At 49.2% G+C, this 17,872-nt stretch overlaps 1 protein-coding gene and 1 pseudogene across 1 annotated transcript in view; one reads left to right on the top strand and one right to left on the bottom strand.

The window, feature by feature from the left end:
- Window positions 1-17,872, bottom strand: part of LOC142567099 (nephrin-like) — a 102,982-nt gene that overhangs the window by 20,070 nt on the left and 65,040 nt on the right. Inside the window, exon 5 of the mRNA XM_075677820.1 lies at window positions 1,485-1,820. Coding sequence (XP_075533935.1) covers window positions 1,485-1,820 — 336 coding nt within the window. The remainder of the gene's footprint in view (window positions 1-1,484; window positions 1,821-17,872) is intronic.
- Window positions 9,561-9,733, top strand: LOC142568056 (U2 spliceosomal RNA; annotated as a pseudogene).

Below are 17,872 nucleotides of genomic sequence, written 5' to 3'. Positions count from 1 at the left end.
AAGGTATTCGCCTAAAAAGCAGTTGCCGTAATTTAGTTACGGTCTATCGTAATCGAAGTTTCTTCAATGATAAGCCAGCGACGAGGCAATAAGTCCGCCTACGAATAAGGCACGCCGCGGACTTTCCTCCGGACAAGGTAAATACGGCGGAGGACAAATCCAAATTGGATCTCGTGTGGAGCGAACGCGTCGTCTGCGCTGACCTTTTCGAAAGCAAAGTTTCCTGTTCTTGATAGGAGCGACCTCTGGCCCCAAAAGAGCCAGCAGCACCTTACGCTTCATGTTGCTTTCTTTTTCTTTTTTCCTTCTGAGTGTTTTCGGTTTGACACCCGTGCAAAGCGGGTATTACGTAACTTCTTACTTACAGTAGAAATATAACAGTATAGTAGAAGTGACCTTTTCTGCAACAGACAATAGGTAAACTCGCCGCCGGTTTCCCCAGGATTATTGTTTTTTCGTAGATTCGTGCCGCTTGAGACGGTGTGCACTAATCGGAGCCATCCTCTGAATAGCCTGCCCCATGTCAAAAACGCGCCTGGCTGCCACTGAGGAAACACAGGTGAAATGAAACGCTTGCGAAATCAAGAGCACCGACTTTGTTTTAATGCACTGCGTGCTTAAAACACGTGCTTTGCCTTTGCGTGCTTTGCTTAATACACTGCGTGCTTTTAATGCACTGCGTGCACGCCTGCCACAGCGAGTGGCAGGCGTGCCATGCGTAACTGAAGGTTATTCCGTACACCGCGGAAGCCTGGACATTCCGACTGCACCAAAAGGGTCGTGTCGCGGCTTCGGATGTGACGGGACTAGTCTATCGGTGGTAACACGAACTAAGATGAAGACTGACGTAGCATGAGACATGATGTAGGATGTGAAATTGCCCACGGCGCCCGCAATGCACATTTCCCCCACCTCCCCCCGCCCTAAGTGCACTTTATTCCTACAAATTTTCATTTCAATAAGCGTGACATTTACGAAACGATGCGCTGTTGAGAGCTCCAAAGCGCTATTAACCCAACTTCGGTGATTTCTTCTAACGTTGCCAACACCCGCCGAGGTAGCCCAGTGGCTACGGCGCTGCGCAGCTGAGCTTGAAGTCGCGGGTTCGATCCTCCCTGCGGCGGTCGCGTTCCGATGGGGGAGGAATGCAAAATCGCTCGTGTACCGGGCACGCGGTGCCCGTTAAAGATCCTCAGGTGGTCCGAGTAATCCGGAGCCTCCCACTGTGACGTGCCTCATAATCAGATCGTGGTTTTGGCACGTGAACCTCCCAGAAGTTAACGGTAATTTAACGTTGCCAAAGTTCCAACGTTGCCCCCACATTACGTTGCCCAACATCCCCTGCAGAGTTCGTTTTGCTAGCTGCATTGGTTCTCTCAAGTTAATTTGTGTCGAGGTTTTGCGTGCATGTTGCGAGCGAGCGTTTTCCGCCGCATCAATTACAGCTTCCGACTGTAAAGCTATGACTGGTAAAAGCGGCTCACCTGTGTCAAGGAGCGCTTCGGCGGATGTCAGCGTGCTAGCGTAGAGCTTGACGGCGTTGCTGTGGCCCAGGCTGTTGACTCCGTAGAGGACGATGAAGTACTCCGTGCGCGGCTGCAGGTTGCGAACGCTGAACACGGGCTGGCTGCTGCTCGCGTTGAGCACCTGCGACGGCTGCTGGCTGCTGTACAGCTCCAGCACGTACGTCGTGTTCAGGCCAGCGGCAGGGCCACGGGGCGCGTCCTCTGGCGCTCCGCCGTGACCCGTCCAGCAAGTCACACCCAGCGATGTCTCGGTCAGGTTGCAGATCTGGCAGTTGCGTAGTGGCTCCGGGGGCTCTGCGCGCACCGCAGAGCGCCCCATGATACGCATTACGAGGTGATTAAATGAACTTCTCTTCGTTATAGCAGCCACTGTGCATGCATGGGATCTTCAAGCGCTTTCACTCTGCGCGTGCCTCTGGTACCTCTCGCGCCAGCATGCCCCTTCCACGTTGGCGCTTTTGAGTGACACTTTTGCTGACACGCGTGCCCATGCTAAACGGCTACCTCGTTGGACGACGAATCACAAAGTGCGTTTTCATAGTTTTGTGAATACAAAACCTGTTGCGGAAATCCCCACAACTGTGTTTTCTTTCTTTCTTTCTTTCTTTCTTTCTTTCTTTCTTTCTTTCTTTCTTTCTTTCTTTCTTTCTTTCTTCCTTTCTTTCTTTCTTTCTTTCTTCCTTTCTTTCTTTCTTTCTTTCTTTCTTTCTTCCTTTCTTTTTTTCTTTCTTAATTTGGCCTACTTGGAACTTCGCGTTGTGTGATTGGTTTTGCCTGCGCGTTATCATTGATGTGTTCTGCTTCTGAGAGAGACGCATAGGCGCGCAAAGACACTGATGCGTGGTTGCAGAGTGCAAGTAAAAAGTTACCACCAAGCATGGCGCTCGGTGTAAAAGCCATTGAGCAACCATAACGGCATGGTGAAGTCAATTTCCTGGAATAACTAACGGCAGTATACAAGCGCTGTGCAAAATCCTGCCTCAGAATCGCGCAATTTTGACCCCACAGGCTGCTTTTATTGTGGCGAGAGTTTAGTATTTGGGGTGTTCGAATATTTCTCATGACTTGACTGCAATGCTTCAGGGGTAGGCGCGTATCCTGGCCACAAATATACTCGTACCTTTGATATTATTCAATAAATGAATATTGGATATGTTGAAGGTCAAGATTTCGGTTAAGCATCTGCGGACAATTCTTGAATTTGCTTCGTCCCGTAAGGACTGTGTCAGATTCCACTAAAATAAGTGTTAATAATAAGTCCTATTCTCCTCCACCTCCCCCCCCCCCTTGTTTTTTTATAACAAGCATTTACTTTGTAAGCATCAAACCTTCCTCAAAGTACATGGTCGACAGAAATTTTCCACCGCCACACGCGTTTCATTTACTATTATCATTCGTCAGCAATAAGATTTTAAAGAAATAACCTGTGGCAGGTAGCTCAATTCCGCCTCTTCAGGTGGATTATATGATGAGACAGACAGAACCAGCACGACAAATCACAGCATGCAATTTTCTACTTAACAAACTTGCACTAGCTAACTTCACAATTATGCAATTGCAGTAAGCCCCACATTACAACAACGCAACTGAACCCAACCAGATAACTTCAGCCACGTGAACTTATTAAACTCCCGAAAAGAGCCCCAACTTCAATGTATGCGCCTCGGAAATATACCAGGTGATACATGCGTATATTCCACGTAGCTTTGTCCCACAGTGCGTGAGTTTATTTTCATTTATGCAGGTTTCTGTTTATCTCAATAATACACTCTTGTGATCCCATCAGTTCACAAACTTCTACATGTAGTCAGCTGCAACATGCACGATAACTGCCACCTTTGCACAGTGGCAGCCTCGTTGCGAGACCGTATACCTGTGCTTATTTCAGCCAGCCTTTGCGCCTTCTACGCTCTAAACCCTGTTTTTGGTTCCATCCTCTTCCTCCTTCAGCTCTCACAATGTCTTATTTTTTTCCAGAGAGGTGTAACGCTTTTGGCTCTGAATATCAACGTTCACTCACTGATAAAGAAGAAAAAAAAAAGACCGTCGATTACGATACTCCCTAATGCGAAATTTGAGCGCATCTCTATAGGTCTTTTCATTACTCGTGCCAGCAATTTGTATTATGATCATATATGTTTATATTAGGAAGAGAACGCTGGTGAGTAGCGCGCTTTGTCTTCATGCAGACTACACGCGCTACGCTGGCGCCATATCGTAATCATCGCCGCCGCACAGCCTGTCTCGCGCGGCACTAAGCTCCTTCTCACGCTTTCATTCCACCAACGACAAGAGCGGCCCTTCGTCGCGTGGAAATCGTGCCGCCAGTGTCAGTGGCGACAACACCCAAGGGAGCGTCACATCGAGCTTTACTCGCAGCCGCTCAGTATCGCCCCATGCAGGGGCAGTCACACGTCGCACATCACAGCCACACGTCACACACGCTGGTACCGCGGACTGAACTCAGCAGCTGACGCCGCGGACGAGCGTAGCCACCCTCGGAAGCGCAGATGAGATCGCCTACGCAGCGGCGGATGCCGTGGCCGCCGGCAACTGAGCGCATGCGCAGGCGGTTTCCCCTGCGCTCCTCCTCTACTTTCTGCCTAATGCTTTCTCCTGTAGCCTCCTCCTCTCCGTTATTCCTCGCGCACACTTCTTTCATTCTTTCCTTCGCGTTCGCTTTCATATTTCTCCTGTGCCACCTGTGCTCGTTAGCTCGGTTACGAGATATAACGCCACCGCCGCCGAGGAACGTCGACGCTCAACGCAGGAACGGGCGCTTAAGCTGCGCTCGAAAAAGCAAACGTCTTTTTCCAATGAAACCACCATAAGCACCATAAGTTTTGATGACATGCAATGGAACAACTAGATGAGTGGGGTCGCTTCTTTATTTTACGATTTCCGAACATATTTATCATGCTGCATAGAGGCTTGGGCGTCCTCGGGAGTATATGAAATGGTCGAACCGTAAAATGTAACTCGGGACTGCCAGAATCAAATAATGATAAAATTCGCTCCATTTTTTTTTTTCATTCGCCTGCCAAGCTCCCCGGGATCTCGCACCCCCCCCCCCCCCCATTCCCCTCCCTCCGCGCATAAAAAGTAAGCATATGAAGAGCAACGACCATGAACCACTGAGGACCCTATGAAGTTATTAAAAAGATAAACAGTGTGTTCCGCGCCCCACATACACGTGGCACCGCCACCCACGCAGCAGCGACCTCCAAATACGCGCTAAAAAGGAGAAATAGCGATGCAGGCAGACTACAGCGAGATTACGACAACGCAAATGACCCCACTTTCCGGCGAAAGTGTATCACCACCGCCATCGCCATCCTTTTTAATTCCCGCCATCATACGCGCACCTTCCTTCACTCCCCCCCCCCCTCACACACACTGACACACTCTCTTTTTCGCACAGACAAAAGTCGTTCGGAAATGAGCGCAGCGTGTGCGGTTCCCCTACCTCCCACGGTTTGTTAAGCGACACGACGGAGTGAACACACGCAGAAGGAGCAGATAAAGGCCGAGTCGGAAACAGATGTCTGCATTCTCCTTGGCTGCGCGCACAATGGCCTCCCGCAGGCAGATGAGGGAAGCGGGGAGAGGACGGCGCCGAAGAAAAGGGACAAAAAGGATCGAGAACGGCAGAATTAAAAAGTGCGCCTTATCGGTTCGACATTGCGGGTCGGAAATGTACACAGACAGTATAGCGCGACCGCAAAGGAGACGGGGCACAAAAGCAACTTTATTCGGTGCCAGTGACGGTGCCGATAAGGTGTGCCGGCGCGGCGGCCACTGCTGCCGGAGGGAAAAAATAAGTGGCCCGCGGTGCAGTGCCATCGGGGAGAGCGCCTAACACGCTCGCATGAGGGAACATGCATAATTAATGGCGGATAAAAGTTCTGGCCGGCACGGGGCTGGCTGGACGCCTAATTCAGGCGGCGTGCGACTGCAGTTTCGCACTGGCATCGGACAGTTCTGCTTGGCCACCTATAAGCATTCTGTTCGCTGCTTGCTGTTCACCTGTTCGCCTCACGCTCCGCGGTGGCGGGTACTTTCGAAGGCGGGGAACGAGAGTAACGCTTGCGTTTTTGCATGTGTTACTCAGCGGGGAGAGAGTGCGAGAGAAAGAAAAAACGCTTTATTTAATAAAAAGAAGATTAAAATTAAATAAAAATTAAATTGTAGGGTATTGCGTGCCAAAACCACGATATGATTTTGAAGTGCGTATGCAAGTAGTGGGGCACTTCGGATTAATTAGACCACCTGGGGTTCTTTAACGAGCACCCGATGCCCGGTAGCTGAACAAAAAAGAAAGAAGTCAGAGCACTCAGTCAAGGGCCTCGCTGGCGTTCCTCTCAAGTGGAGGCAATGCGGATAATTCTGCACTCACTTGCAGAGAGATATGACGAGTGAGGCCTACGAATGAACGGCCCTGCGACTGATGCGAAACCGAAGACATTTCTTAAATCAATACCGAAGGAGCATACGAAGCAGGTTTTTGTTCTCCGCGCTCATGTGATCCGGTATTGTGTAATCTCCTGGGGCGGCTCACGCGAGCACTTAATAACGAAAATAATTACGAATTTAAGAACGCGTTCTAGCGCGGATTAGGAGTTGTCTAGGGAACATTTAAGAACGCGTTCTTAAGTTCGTTATTTTCGTTATTAAATGTTCGGGCAAGCCGCCCCTAGACGACCTCTTTCTTTTGCTGTCCAATGCTGCACTACTTCCTCCGTTCTATCTCCCACGCCATTTTCGAACACCGGCAGCATGGCAGCCATTTTGAAGACGTTACAATGGGCAATGTAGACGTTGCGCGCCATGCAGTGGTGCTCAGCACGCCCGACAAATGCCCCGCGAAAGGCAAAGAATCGTAAATCGTAAACGGGCAGCGATCTTGCTTGTTGTCTTAAGGGACACGTCTACTAGCACCTGCGCGTCAGTAGACCGATGTGCAAGCTCTCGCAACGTTAGGCGCATGCTCGGGAGACAGCAAGAGTTAACAGGCGCCCGTTATTTTACTTCAAGACGCATTTAGACTGGCCTGCACAAACTGTTCGGCGCCTAATCCCGCTTGAAGCTTGCATGGCGCGACGAGTTTTTTTTTTTTTTTATGGCAACACACACGTACAGCGACGTGACGCTGCGTGACCACATGTTGCCACATGCGAGCGGGTCACGCACGATCGAGGCGCAGTTTATTCGGCGCTGTGAACGCGTTTCGACATTCTCGTCTGGCGTGCGCAAAACAACGGCCGCTCCTATGCAAACTGCGCCTGCTCTTTGATCTCCCGGCTCCGCGCGGTGCGTTTTGCCTCCGCACGCGTTTTACTTTTGCGGGCGCGGTGCAAGTGCCCCTTCGCATCAATAATACCGCTGATGGTTTGCGCGCTGAAAGCGGCCCTAAGATATCGCCGCGAGACGCCTCGTGCCAAAGAGGAGGGAGGGGAATAATGCGTGCGCGACCTCTCTGAATGGAACCTCCGTGCTGCCGGCGATAACTAACGGCATATCACAATAAAGACATATATATATATATATATATATATATATATATATATATATATATTCAGCTTTGAGCCATGCGACACCATTCGACGAAGAGCAAAGGTAAACAAAAGCGTTGAGCATAAAAACAGCAACGGCAAAAGCTGGCAAGAAAACACGCTTCGGAAAAAACAAAGGGGTGGGAAGGGGGAGCTGGTGGCATCGTAGCAGCGGATCGACAGATAAAGTAATAAATGAGCGGCCCCAAGTGGAAATCCTAGGCGAAAATAGAAAGGAAACAAGGAGAGTAAGCACACGCGCGAGGCAGCTTGAAAAGGGAAGCAAGAGAAGCCGCGATCGGCCGTGCTCAGAATCGGCTGACAGCAACGAGCTCGACGCGCGTTGACGGCCCCAGACGTGATCAGTAAAACAATACCTTCACCATCTGTTGATGTCGTTTTGATGCAGGTTATAATTTATTTGGCCTTCGTGCGACGCCTGCTCCTTTCGGCGCCCCCCTTCTACACTGCCGCCGCTGGACAAGCGTCGCACAGGGAAAACAAACAAAAGACCACCGGGAGCATTGCGGCCAAAGGGAGAGGGCGCGTCGTTCTTCCTGCCACGGGGGCGCGTTTAAAGTTTCCGCTTCCGCTGAGCGCTGGGACGCCCTTAACAAGGGCTGCCGCTGCAACCCCGCCCAGGTCCGGTTTCGCGGCCCAGTTCTTTATGGGTTCGCCGACGTCAGCGAGTGCCACTTGCCAGCGGACGGCGTGTGGCCGCGACGCCCAAATATACGGCTCGGGCCCCGCAGGTTGACAATCTCCGAGACGGGCCACGCCGGCTTCATAGCGGTGCTGACGCCGCACGCGGGTGCTTTGTGCGCGGCTCCGGTGCATTGCAAAGCCTCCCTGCCGCCACTACACACGCCCCGCGGGCAGGACGGCTGTGGCTGATGGGGTCGGTCCCGGCGAGCCGCAGACCCGGCTCTCTCGGAAGCTTGTTCCGCGGAAGGAGGAGGGGGCGAGATGCCCGCTTCGTGTACCGGCGTGCTCTCACTGGCGACCCGGAAGCAAGGAAACAAATAGCCGGATGAACCTTCCGAATGGCTGTGCGAATGTCAGATTACACGGTCGGACGACGCGCGCAGCTTGAACCACGCATCGATGCGAGTGGACGCTGAGTGTGTGGACTCGTGTGATGCAGCACAATCAGCCGAGGATGATTCTCGCCAATTCGTCCATAGCGAGAGGAACTCAGCTCAGTGAATCTTAAACTTAGAAAAAGAAACCAAAGAAGGGTACAGCGATTTCTTGCGATTTATTTTGTTCATTGTGATTTGATCGCTTTCATTGTTCCAGATAACCTTTTGTTGCGTCAAGTGAAGTTTCCTTTTATCCCCTCCTCTCTCTTTCTCACTGAACATATAAATATGTGAGAAAAAAAGAAATAATAAAATGACACAGAAAGCATTGATTCGGTCTATAACTCATACCCTTACTCCCTTTTTGGGTGTACGGGGGTGAGTCGCAGACAGACTCACTCCCTTATTCACGTTTAAGGGTGCAAATTATTTTACAGTGTACCGAGTAGACCTGCTGAGATGTGCTGCTGGGACACTTGTTGGTTAGTCTTATTGGTTAGGGCTATGAGGCGTGTGGATGGTTGATGTTCCGCTGCCTCCAAGATCGACCTGTTTACAAACCACATTAAAATACTTTCGAGGACAGGTATCGTGCGCTGACATTATAGGGTCGGCCCACTAACTCACCAACTTTGATTACACTGGCACCGGCATCGGCACAGTCTACTCGGCCAGACATTTGTGCACGCAAAGTGGGGCAACTGCACCCCTCCCCCCCCCTAAATGAAGCATCACTTCCCCAGAAGCAGGTAAAATAAGAGAACATACAAGACACAAGCACTCACACGCAGACGAAAACGCGTGAAGCGCTTTGAACAGTGACGTCATGCGGACAGGTCGAGAGCCGATACGGACACTATCGTGATCACCTTTTTTCATACGCGTAATACTCGGGACCACTGGCGTCGGCGTACTTCGTAAATGACGTCCCAGTAAGTAAGAGCACGCAGGCCCGCAAGAAGAAATTCCCAAAAAGAGAACCTGAAAGCGCCTTTCCCGTAATTCACTATTTCAAATGCGTAAGCATTTCTATGCCTACATAACAAGGAACTTTGTCCGTCCGTCCATCACATAAGACGAATCGCTATATAGAAATAATTATAGATTCGAAAAAAAAAGAAAATCGTGAGCTATTCGACTCTGTGAAGGTGGAGGACCAGCGAAGCTGTTCAGCCCCCGACACAGAGGCGATACATAATTTAGAACAAAGGTACGAAATCATTTACAGTGATCTTTATATATATACGCGTAGACGACGGAACCGCCGCCCCGAGGAGCCGGAGCAAACTAGACACGCGTGACGTTTCGACGGCACCGCCACCGCGGAAAGATGATGGAAAGGAAACTAGACGCGCAAGCGCTCGGAACGCCGATAAAGAGAGGGAATTGCGAACGTAGACATCGCCCACGCGGCTCAAAGTGTAGTATATGTTCTTATCAGCTTAATATGTGATACGAGTTCTATTTGGAGCCAAGATATTAAACTTATTTTTGCAAGCTGGCGGAGTGCATGTAGCTTTGCTTGCTAAGCGCTTGTAGCCCCTGCCTTACGGGGGTACGAGGCATAAATTTCTTTATTTGCTTACAGGAGCATGAGGAATTGCATTTTTGCTTGCTTACGGGGTGTGATCCATTGCTGCTGATGATAGATGCCTGTTTTGAGCTTGTTCTTTATTGAAACGTACGCTGTTCTGTGCATTGTATGCGTGATTTCAACGAATGTTTCCGCTGTTCGCTTCACTTTGAAAATGGCTTGTAGCCTCCGCCTTACGAGGGGGATGAGCCAGTGCATTTTTGCTTGCTTAGGGGGGTATGAGCATTGCTGATGATAATTTTTGTTGAGGCAGGCGAAAAATACATGGAACCATAGCCATATACAGCTTCGCTGAAACAATGTTGGCGGTGGTGAGTTCCGAAGCTACGACCCCACGCTCAGAAACCAAGTGTCTTACCCATTGGGCTAAACACCCATGCTTGTAGAAGGTGAATGTATCCGGCCTATATGAATGTGTTGTACCGCCGGCACAAAACAAATTTCAGAGGAGGACAGTTTCTATGAAGGCATTGCTGAAAGATTTTGTGATAGTGAAATAAAAAACATCTCTAGAGCAACATCTCTAGAGCAACAACGAAGTCGACTTGGATCATTGCAGACGTCAGAAAAATTCCGATTTTACGAAAATTTAATGCCAAACACGCCACATCCTCGACGCGTTTCCGTGGTCGCGGGATGAGCCTTCCGTTGAGGTGTTCCTTCATCTACCGAAATGCCACCGATCTCTGAGGGCTTATGTGCTTCACAAGTTTATAACAGCTGTGTCTTACCAGTACTCACGTACGGGGCAGAAACCTGGAGGCTCACGAAAAGGGTTCTGCTTAAATTGAGGACGACGCAACGAGCTATGGAAAGAAGAATGATATGTGTAACGTTAAGGGATAAGAAAAGAGCAGATTGGGTAAGGGAACTAACGCGAGTTAATGACATCTTAGTTGAAATCAAGAAAAAGAAATGGGGGGGGGGGCATGGGCAGGACACGTAATGAGGAGAGAAGATAACCGATGGTCATTGAGAGTTACGGAATGGATTCCAAGGGAAGGGAAGCGTAGCAGAGGGCGGCAGAAGGTTAGGTGGGCAGATGAGATTAAGAAGTTTGCAGGGACAACATGGCCACAATTAGTACATGACCGGGGTACTTGGAGAAGTATTGGAGAGGCCTTTGCCCTGCAGTGAGCGTAACCGGGCTGATGATGATGATGATGATGTGCTTCATATAGCGCCACACAGACAGATAAGCAGTCAATGAGTTGCTAAGGGGTGATGAGGGGTTATATGGGTCTCATCACAGTTTATAAAAGTTCTACGTAGATGGATAACGTGCTAAACAGCGATAAGGGCTTATAATGCTCGGAGCAATTCTGACAAGGTTAATAAGTACCTATAAGGGTCGGATCAAGTCCACTAAGGTTGATAAGAACAGATAAGGGTAGGATCGAGTCTTATAAGGTTGATAACAACCGATAAGGGTTGATAAAGGTCGGGCCTAGTCCAATAAGGTTGATAACGACTTATAATGGTTGATAAGGGTATATACTGGTCGGATCAAGTTTAATAACATTAATAATGACACCGGGCTGTGTGGAGATGAGCAAGTGGCATAATGCTTGCGCATACTTAGACAACTCTCAAAGGAGTTTCTGCGTGAATATATTTATTTTTATTTCCCTCGTTTGAAGTTCAATGTGCGGCATGAATATGCCAGACATTAATCCTTTCCTTTCTCACGCAAGAACCTTTATTGAACGGGGTTGGCGCCCCTAGCCCCGGCGGCCCGTTTACCAACCCTTTCAAGTACAGCTAACGATCATAGCACTGCGAAGGAGTGGCAAGATAACATGTGCATCCGAATATCACTGTAAGCGAGTTCGCTCGACACTTAGAAACTGCACCTTATTTCCGACATGCGGTGCATTCGCTCATATTCTCACATTACACTGTTCGATATCATCCTCGATGCAACCGTTTATCCTCACCAATCTACGAAAATTTACTTCATAGTACATGTTTATATGTTGTCCGGAGTGTGCGGTGCATTTGAGGTCACGTGCTGTAGAGAACCCTGCGCCCTGCGTTATGTGCCAACATTCAATTAATTTTCTCTGTCTGTTACCGCATTTGAGAGAAGGAGGGAGGTATTTCCAAGATATCAGGTAAATAAGCGACCTGACCATTCGCTAATCGTTTTTACATGGACCAACTTTCGGAACTGCGCACTTACCCACCGCGGTTACTCAGTGCGCATGATGTGCTTGTTTAGCACGATGTCGTGGGTTCTGTACCGGGTTCGGCGGCCCAATGGGGGACGAATGTAAAAACGCTCGTTCATTCGAATTTGAGTGCACGTTAAAGAGTCTCACGTGGTCGAAGCTATTCCGGAGCCCTGTACTATACGGTGTTCCTCATAAGCCACTGTGCAATTTCGGGAAGTTGAACTCGAATTTAATTTGATTGTGGGGCTTAATTAACGTCCAGACAGTGCACACTGGGTTATGTATAAGGAACACCGTATAGTAGAGGGTTCCGAAATAGCTTCGACAACCTGGAACGTGTACCCAAATCCCTATAAACGAGCGCTCTTGCATTCCGTCCCCATCGGAATGCGGCCTGGGATTGAACCCTCGATCTCATGCTGAGCAGCTCAACATCACAGCTACTAAGCTACCGCGACGGGTTATAATTTATTTCCGCGTATTTTTTTTTTCACGGCTATACCACGAGAAGTGGTTCACGCCAGTTTTCGTTGTGGGCTCATTTAAATCAGACCGCGGGCCAGGCAGACCGTAAAACAGCATCAGCGGAAGCCGCTGCACTGAGTCGTGTCGCCGCGCAGGGTAGTACAAGTGCTCTCCTGCCAGAAACAGTGCGCGCCCATTGCGCATGACGTCCGAGTGCTTCGGCAAATTGCAGTGTCGCGGCATCCAAAGCGCAGCGCGCGTGCAGCCGTCGTGGCGGCGGCCGCGAGGCCCGATGTCTGCGGATACCCACGTGCCGGTCGTAAGTGCCGGAGCGTTGTCCGAGCGCCGGCGACATTCTAGAAGCGCCACGCGCGCACGAAGTCATCGCTCATCGCGGCCAGGTAAATCCCCGCGAGAACAGCCGCGCCGCGTGTGGCGCGAGGGCAGCCGAGGCAGCTCCGGCAGGCGCGACGAACACGCGCGCGCGTGCGGCCGCTCAGATTCGGGTATATCACTGCCAAGAAAAAAAAAAAAACTGAAAGAAAACCTTGCGAGTCACTCAAGGGGAAAACAAACAAAACCACCGTCACCTCGCATACGGCGTTTGTAATTCGTAATACTTTTCCCGGGAACGATGGAGCATTTTTCAGGAGCCCTTGAGCCGGGCTTTATCATCTCCCGCTGACAGCGGAAGCGGAGGGTGATGGCGCGCGGCTGGCTGTCGAGTGCGCCCGGCGCCCTCGAGTTGAAGGACAGCGTGGCAGCGATTTGGAGCGGCGCATCCGAGAGGACTTTGCCGCGAGCGCTCTCGGCACTTGGCTCCTCTGTCGGCTTTTCCCTCCCCGTTGTTCGCGCGGCGCTTGCGAATGCGTGATCGGGCTTTCGGCTGTTGTCACGCACGGCCGGCTGCGGTGTCAATAAAATGCCTCGGCTTTCGTTCTCGCCGGCCGGACAGCTGCCGCCGTTCAGCCTTGTCATCTTCGGTTTACTTTTCCTTATTCAATGACAATGGTCATAAGAGTGTCAGAGGGTAACCTATGGCAACTCACGCTGTTTTAGGAGAGAAGCCCCCTGCTGAATGCATTGCTTTCGACAGTCGTTTACAGATGGCGTCAGTGTTCGGTGATGGCCGCTGGAAAACTGTATACATTGGAAGCGGCGATGCCTTTTATATTGAAATGCGGACGGAAAGGAAAACAGCACGCATCTACGTTTTTTGCCCGCGTCACTAAGAATAAAGCAGAATGACTATTTTCAGTGGAAGTTGATGCACTTGGGGATTCGTTGCATACGCCGTGAGAAAACATTTCAGCGACGTATAGATTGAGTATAGACTGATTTCCTTGGTTCGGGATGGTAGAAAATGGGTTGAGGTGGCGTAGGGCGGAGAGGAAACACCGAACGGCTGACAGTATCGCTGAACACGAGTCGTCTTACTATTGCCATTGCTTGTACGCATAGAAGCAAGCGGTGTTTTATTCCTTTTACTAGAACAGCAGAGATAAGCGGGAAGCCGCTGCCCTTCAGTACTGCATATTTTTCCTATAGAGACGACAGCTCAGTAGCCTGATGGCTGGGATGGGCACGGAAAGAACGTACGTATACAGCGTTAACGAAATGTGGGTATAGAAATGAAGGAACATCGTTTAAAGCGTGAATTGTTTTTATAATTAGGTAGGGGAATGGCCTGGGCAACGTCGGCAGCATTGCACTGGCTCGGGATAGACGAGCACCGCCGCGAGCGTTCGAGGACCGTCTTACAGATTACTGACAACGCACGCTCATTCTCTCTTTTATGCTCTTTTTTTTTTTTTTTGCTCCTACATCATTATAATTCTGCTCCAGGAGCTCTGGCGTTTCTTTTTGTTTTTTGTTTGTTTGTTTGTCTTTTCTTCCTTTGTTTTGATGCGATACACTAACTGTTCTCTCCGTCTTCCTTCCTTTACAGGTCTTATCTTTTCTACTGCACGCAACAGCAAGCCGTGAATATTGCCGTGCTTGCTGCTTGTTTAGACATTCCCGGTTATCTACTATTTGCCATTGTTGCTTTGGGCTTGTAGTATTGTTCGCTGTAGGAATGCTCCTTTTCCTCATTTTTACATGTTAAAATGCTTTACATATCAAGTATCGTTCTTCACATTCGCAATTTGGTCGAATTGTGAAATTTATGCAATAAATGAGAAATGTATACGAGGGCTATGTCATGTAGGTTAGCATAGATTTCCATCGGGCAGCATTATTGAGGCATCGGGTAGCAAACCGGACGTGCCTTCGGTTGACCTCCCTTCCTTTCCCTCCTCCTCCTCCTCCTCCTCCTCCTCCTCCTCCTCCTCCTCGTCCTCCTCCATGATTTTGCTTCTGGCATCATGTCGTACGACGTTGAATGATGTGTGTTGAATTGAATCTCTCTCTTTTCTTTAGTACTTGGTTTTATTGACAGCCAGCGACGAATTATGCCCTTCTGTCACGGCCAAATGTCCACTTCTAAGTACTAAAACAGTTCAGAGGGTTAAGGACCAAGGTGCCTAGAAGTGTCGGTGGTCGTCGGTTCATATGGCTATCGTAAACGAAGCTACGAGGAGTTTATGCCTATGCACGACGCGATTATTCGGACGGGGTCAGCTTGCACAAAGAAATTTTGATCTAGGCAGGCACCGCCGCTATGCACTGTTATTGTGCTAACCTTTATAAATATAGCAGCAGTGATGCCAACCAAGGTAACAGCCACGTTGGTATTGCCGTTTTGGTTATTTTCCATCAGGTGAAAAGGTATGCTGTCTAACATAGTAGGACTTGCAGCAGGAATTTGTAGGGTAATTGCGGCAAGCATGATGTTTCATTTAACACATGTTACAATGTGAGATCCGGCATCGCAATTACCATTAAGCTGTTCCTGTAAATATTACTTTAATAAATATTACCGTCAGATAAAAAAAAATAAAGGAAAAACGCCGTTGCGTGTCAGCGGCTATGCAGCTGAGCCAAAGGTCCGTGGCTTGACTCCCAGTCGCGTTTTGATGAGAGCTGCATGCAATAACACCTGCGCACATAGCTCTGAGTGCTGAGCGTCTAAGAGAGCGCAACAAGGCGAGAAAAATGCGCAGACGGGCACTTAGCGATTCACTGCCATGAGTGCGGGCGCGCAACGTATTTTAATAACGCCTGTAGAGTTCATCGTAACCCAGAACAGTCTTGTCCCTTGAGTGTAGAGGTCGCGGAAATGCTGCGTGATGTTTTAGTTTGAGTGAGAGCACCGTCTATTTCGCTTACAAATAAATAATTGATATATTTACAGAACGCGGCGCACGGCAGTTTTGGATGAATGGTGCTTTTCGCATGAGACGTGGCGTTTGTCTGAAGGTTTTTTCTTTCGTGTTTATGTGTAAGCGCTTTTTTTGCAGTAAAGTTCAGTTGAAGCTAGCGCTTGTGTTTCATACTTGCTTTAAAGTAAAAGAAAAGAAAGAAAAACGTGGACGCACGATGGAAAGCCAGACAGGACGAGTGCGCTACTTCAAACTGTGTGCTTCGTGTTTCGTTGTTCCGTTGTCCCCATTAATTTTGTCCTGCCTGCCTCTCTGGGCCCACGTTAACGAACCTGTGACGGTCAAAATTATTCCTCTCGTTCATTCCCACATCTCTAAAAGGTGTATTCTGCGTAAATAAAGACCGCTACTAAGGGTCAAATTTACAACGTTAGACCCCTGGCCACGTTACGCCCTCGAAGCTGTAATTACAAAATTACACCTTCCAGGCAGGACTAAATTATGATTCAGCAGAATGGGCATTACACTAGCATAATACAACTCGCCCTTATAGCCGAAGTTCGGAGGGTACCGCTCGGAACGGTGAGCGCTCGTGTGTCTTGGATTTATGCTCCAGTAAACTGCTCGAATTGGCGAAATGTACTGTGCACTATATTATTGTGCACTAAACTACAATTGTTAATTTAGCGTCATCTAAAGACAGATTGTTAGAAATAATGCTACATCACTGTCATCAATGTCCACTGCTTTGCTAAAATAAAGGTACAGCACGCTCTTATACCATGGCTCAACCTACGAAAGCATTTAATTCGTACAGCATTGCGGAATATAAGGGTGCAGCATGTCGTGTTTTGTCAAAGTTGCGCAGTAGAGACAAAAAATTCGCAGTTTCGCCTGGAAGGCGAAGAACCGATTGCGATAGCAAATTAGTAGATAGCTGTACGGAGTAAGGCTAGCAGTTTTATCGGTCGTACAAACTTGTAAACATTCGCTTACTAAATAAATTAACAATGATATATTATGTAAGCGCTACTGCACGACGACGTAAACAGTCCCGCTTACAAATTCTATTATGGATTCAAACCAACTAGCCTGTCAACGTGTTTTAACTAAATTAACAAGCACGGCGTCACGCGTGCACAGGTAAACACGAACACCTCTCGCTCGATGAGGGCAGAAAGTCGCTGTCAAAAAAATGCTGCTGGAGTGATGAAGCGCGGCAGCAGCGATCGAATTGACCTTCGAGCATCTCTCGCTTCAACGCGAACGAAACGTTGAAAGCACAGCGCATACGAAGCTACCGGCATTGCGCGCACTCTGCAAACATTGCATATCGCTTTCAAGATACGAGGCCGGCACGGCGCCGCCGTAAGCAACAGCCGCCAGAGAGGAACGCCCCCCCCCCTCTCTCTCTCTCTTGCCTCAACCCTGTGCTCGTCGTGCGACAGGAGAGGGCACGCTTCCGGCCCGCCAACTACTTAAGAGGAAAAAACGAAATCAGGAAAGAAGCAATTTATGATGACTCAAAGGGAAGCTCATTACTTTTCGAAGCGAGATCAGTATGCCTTAGAACACGCACCTATAAAGCGAGATATAAGAAGGAAGAAGAAGCACGTGATTGCTGCGGTAAAGCTAGGGAAACGATGGAGCATTTGAATGTGAAGATATCTGCCCAGCGGTCGATTTAGGCACCACTGGCCTCCTTAAGCCCTTGGGTTCAGCGAGAGCAGGGGAAAAGTAAACATGTCCGCAATAGAGATTAGCAAGAGGCGATTGGAAGATTGGTGGAATAAAAGTAGGGAAACGACAAAAAGCGGAGACGTACAAAAGCAAAGTTTGCAATAGGGGGTCAGAATATGTGGTTGTGGGAGTTCATAGTGTTCTTTCTTTGTTTTTTTTTCTATTTTATCTTGGGTAGGGGATTAGGCAGCATAATAGCAAGAGCTTGGTGGCGCAACCCACCGCCTCGTTCCAAAGGGGGATTCTCATAACATCCATCCATCCATCCTTCCTCGTTCGCGCACGCGAGATTGATCCGCGTTCGTGGCTCACCCTCGCACGCTTTCACTCGCACATACAGCATACGGCGCGCGGCGATGACCTTATCGCTCTTGGGCTTTAGACGCAACCTCACGGCGACGGCGACACCGACGGCAGAAATACGGCTGGAGTGTCCATATAATTGCTATCGCAATAAATGAAAAAAAAATGAGAAA

This window comes from Dermacentor variabilis, chromosome 1, assembly GCF_050947875.1.
Source record: "Dermacentor variabilis isolate Ectoservices chromosome 1, ASM5094787v1, whole genome shotgun sequence".
In the NCBI taxonomy this organism is placed as follows: domain Eukaryota; kingdom Metazoa; phylum Arthropoda; class Arachnida; order Ixodida; family Ixodidae; genus Dermacentor; species Dermacentor variabilis.
Note: the sequence above shows the minus strand (reverse complement) of the source record. Positions and strands in the feature narration are given on the sequence as shown.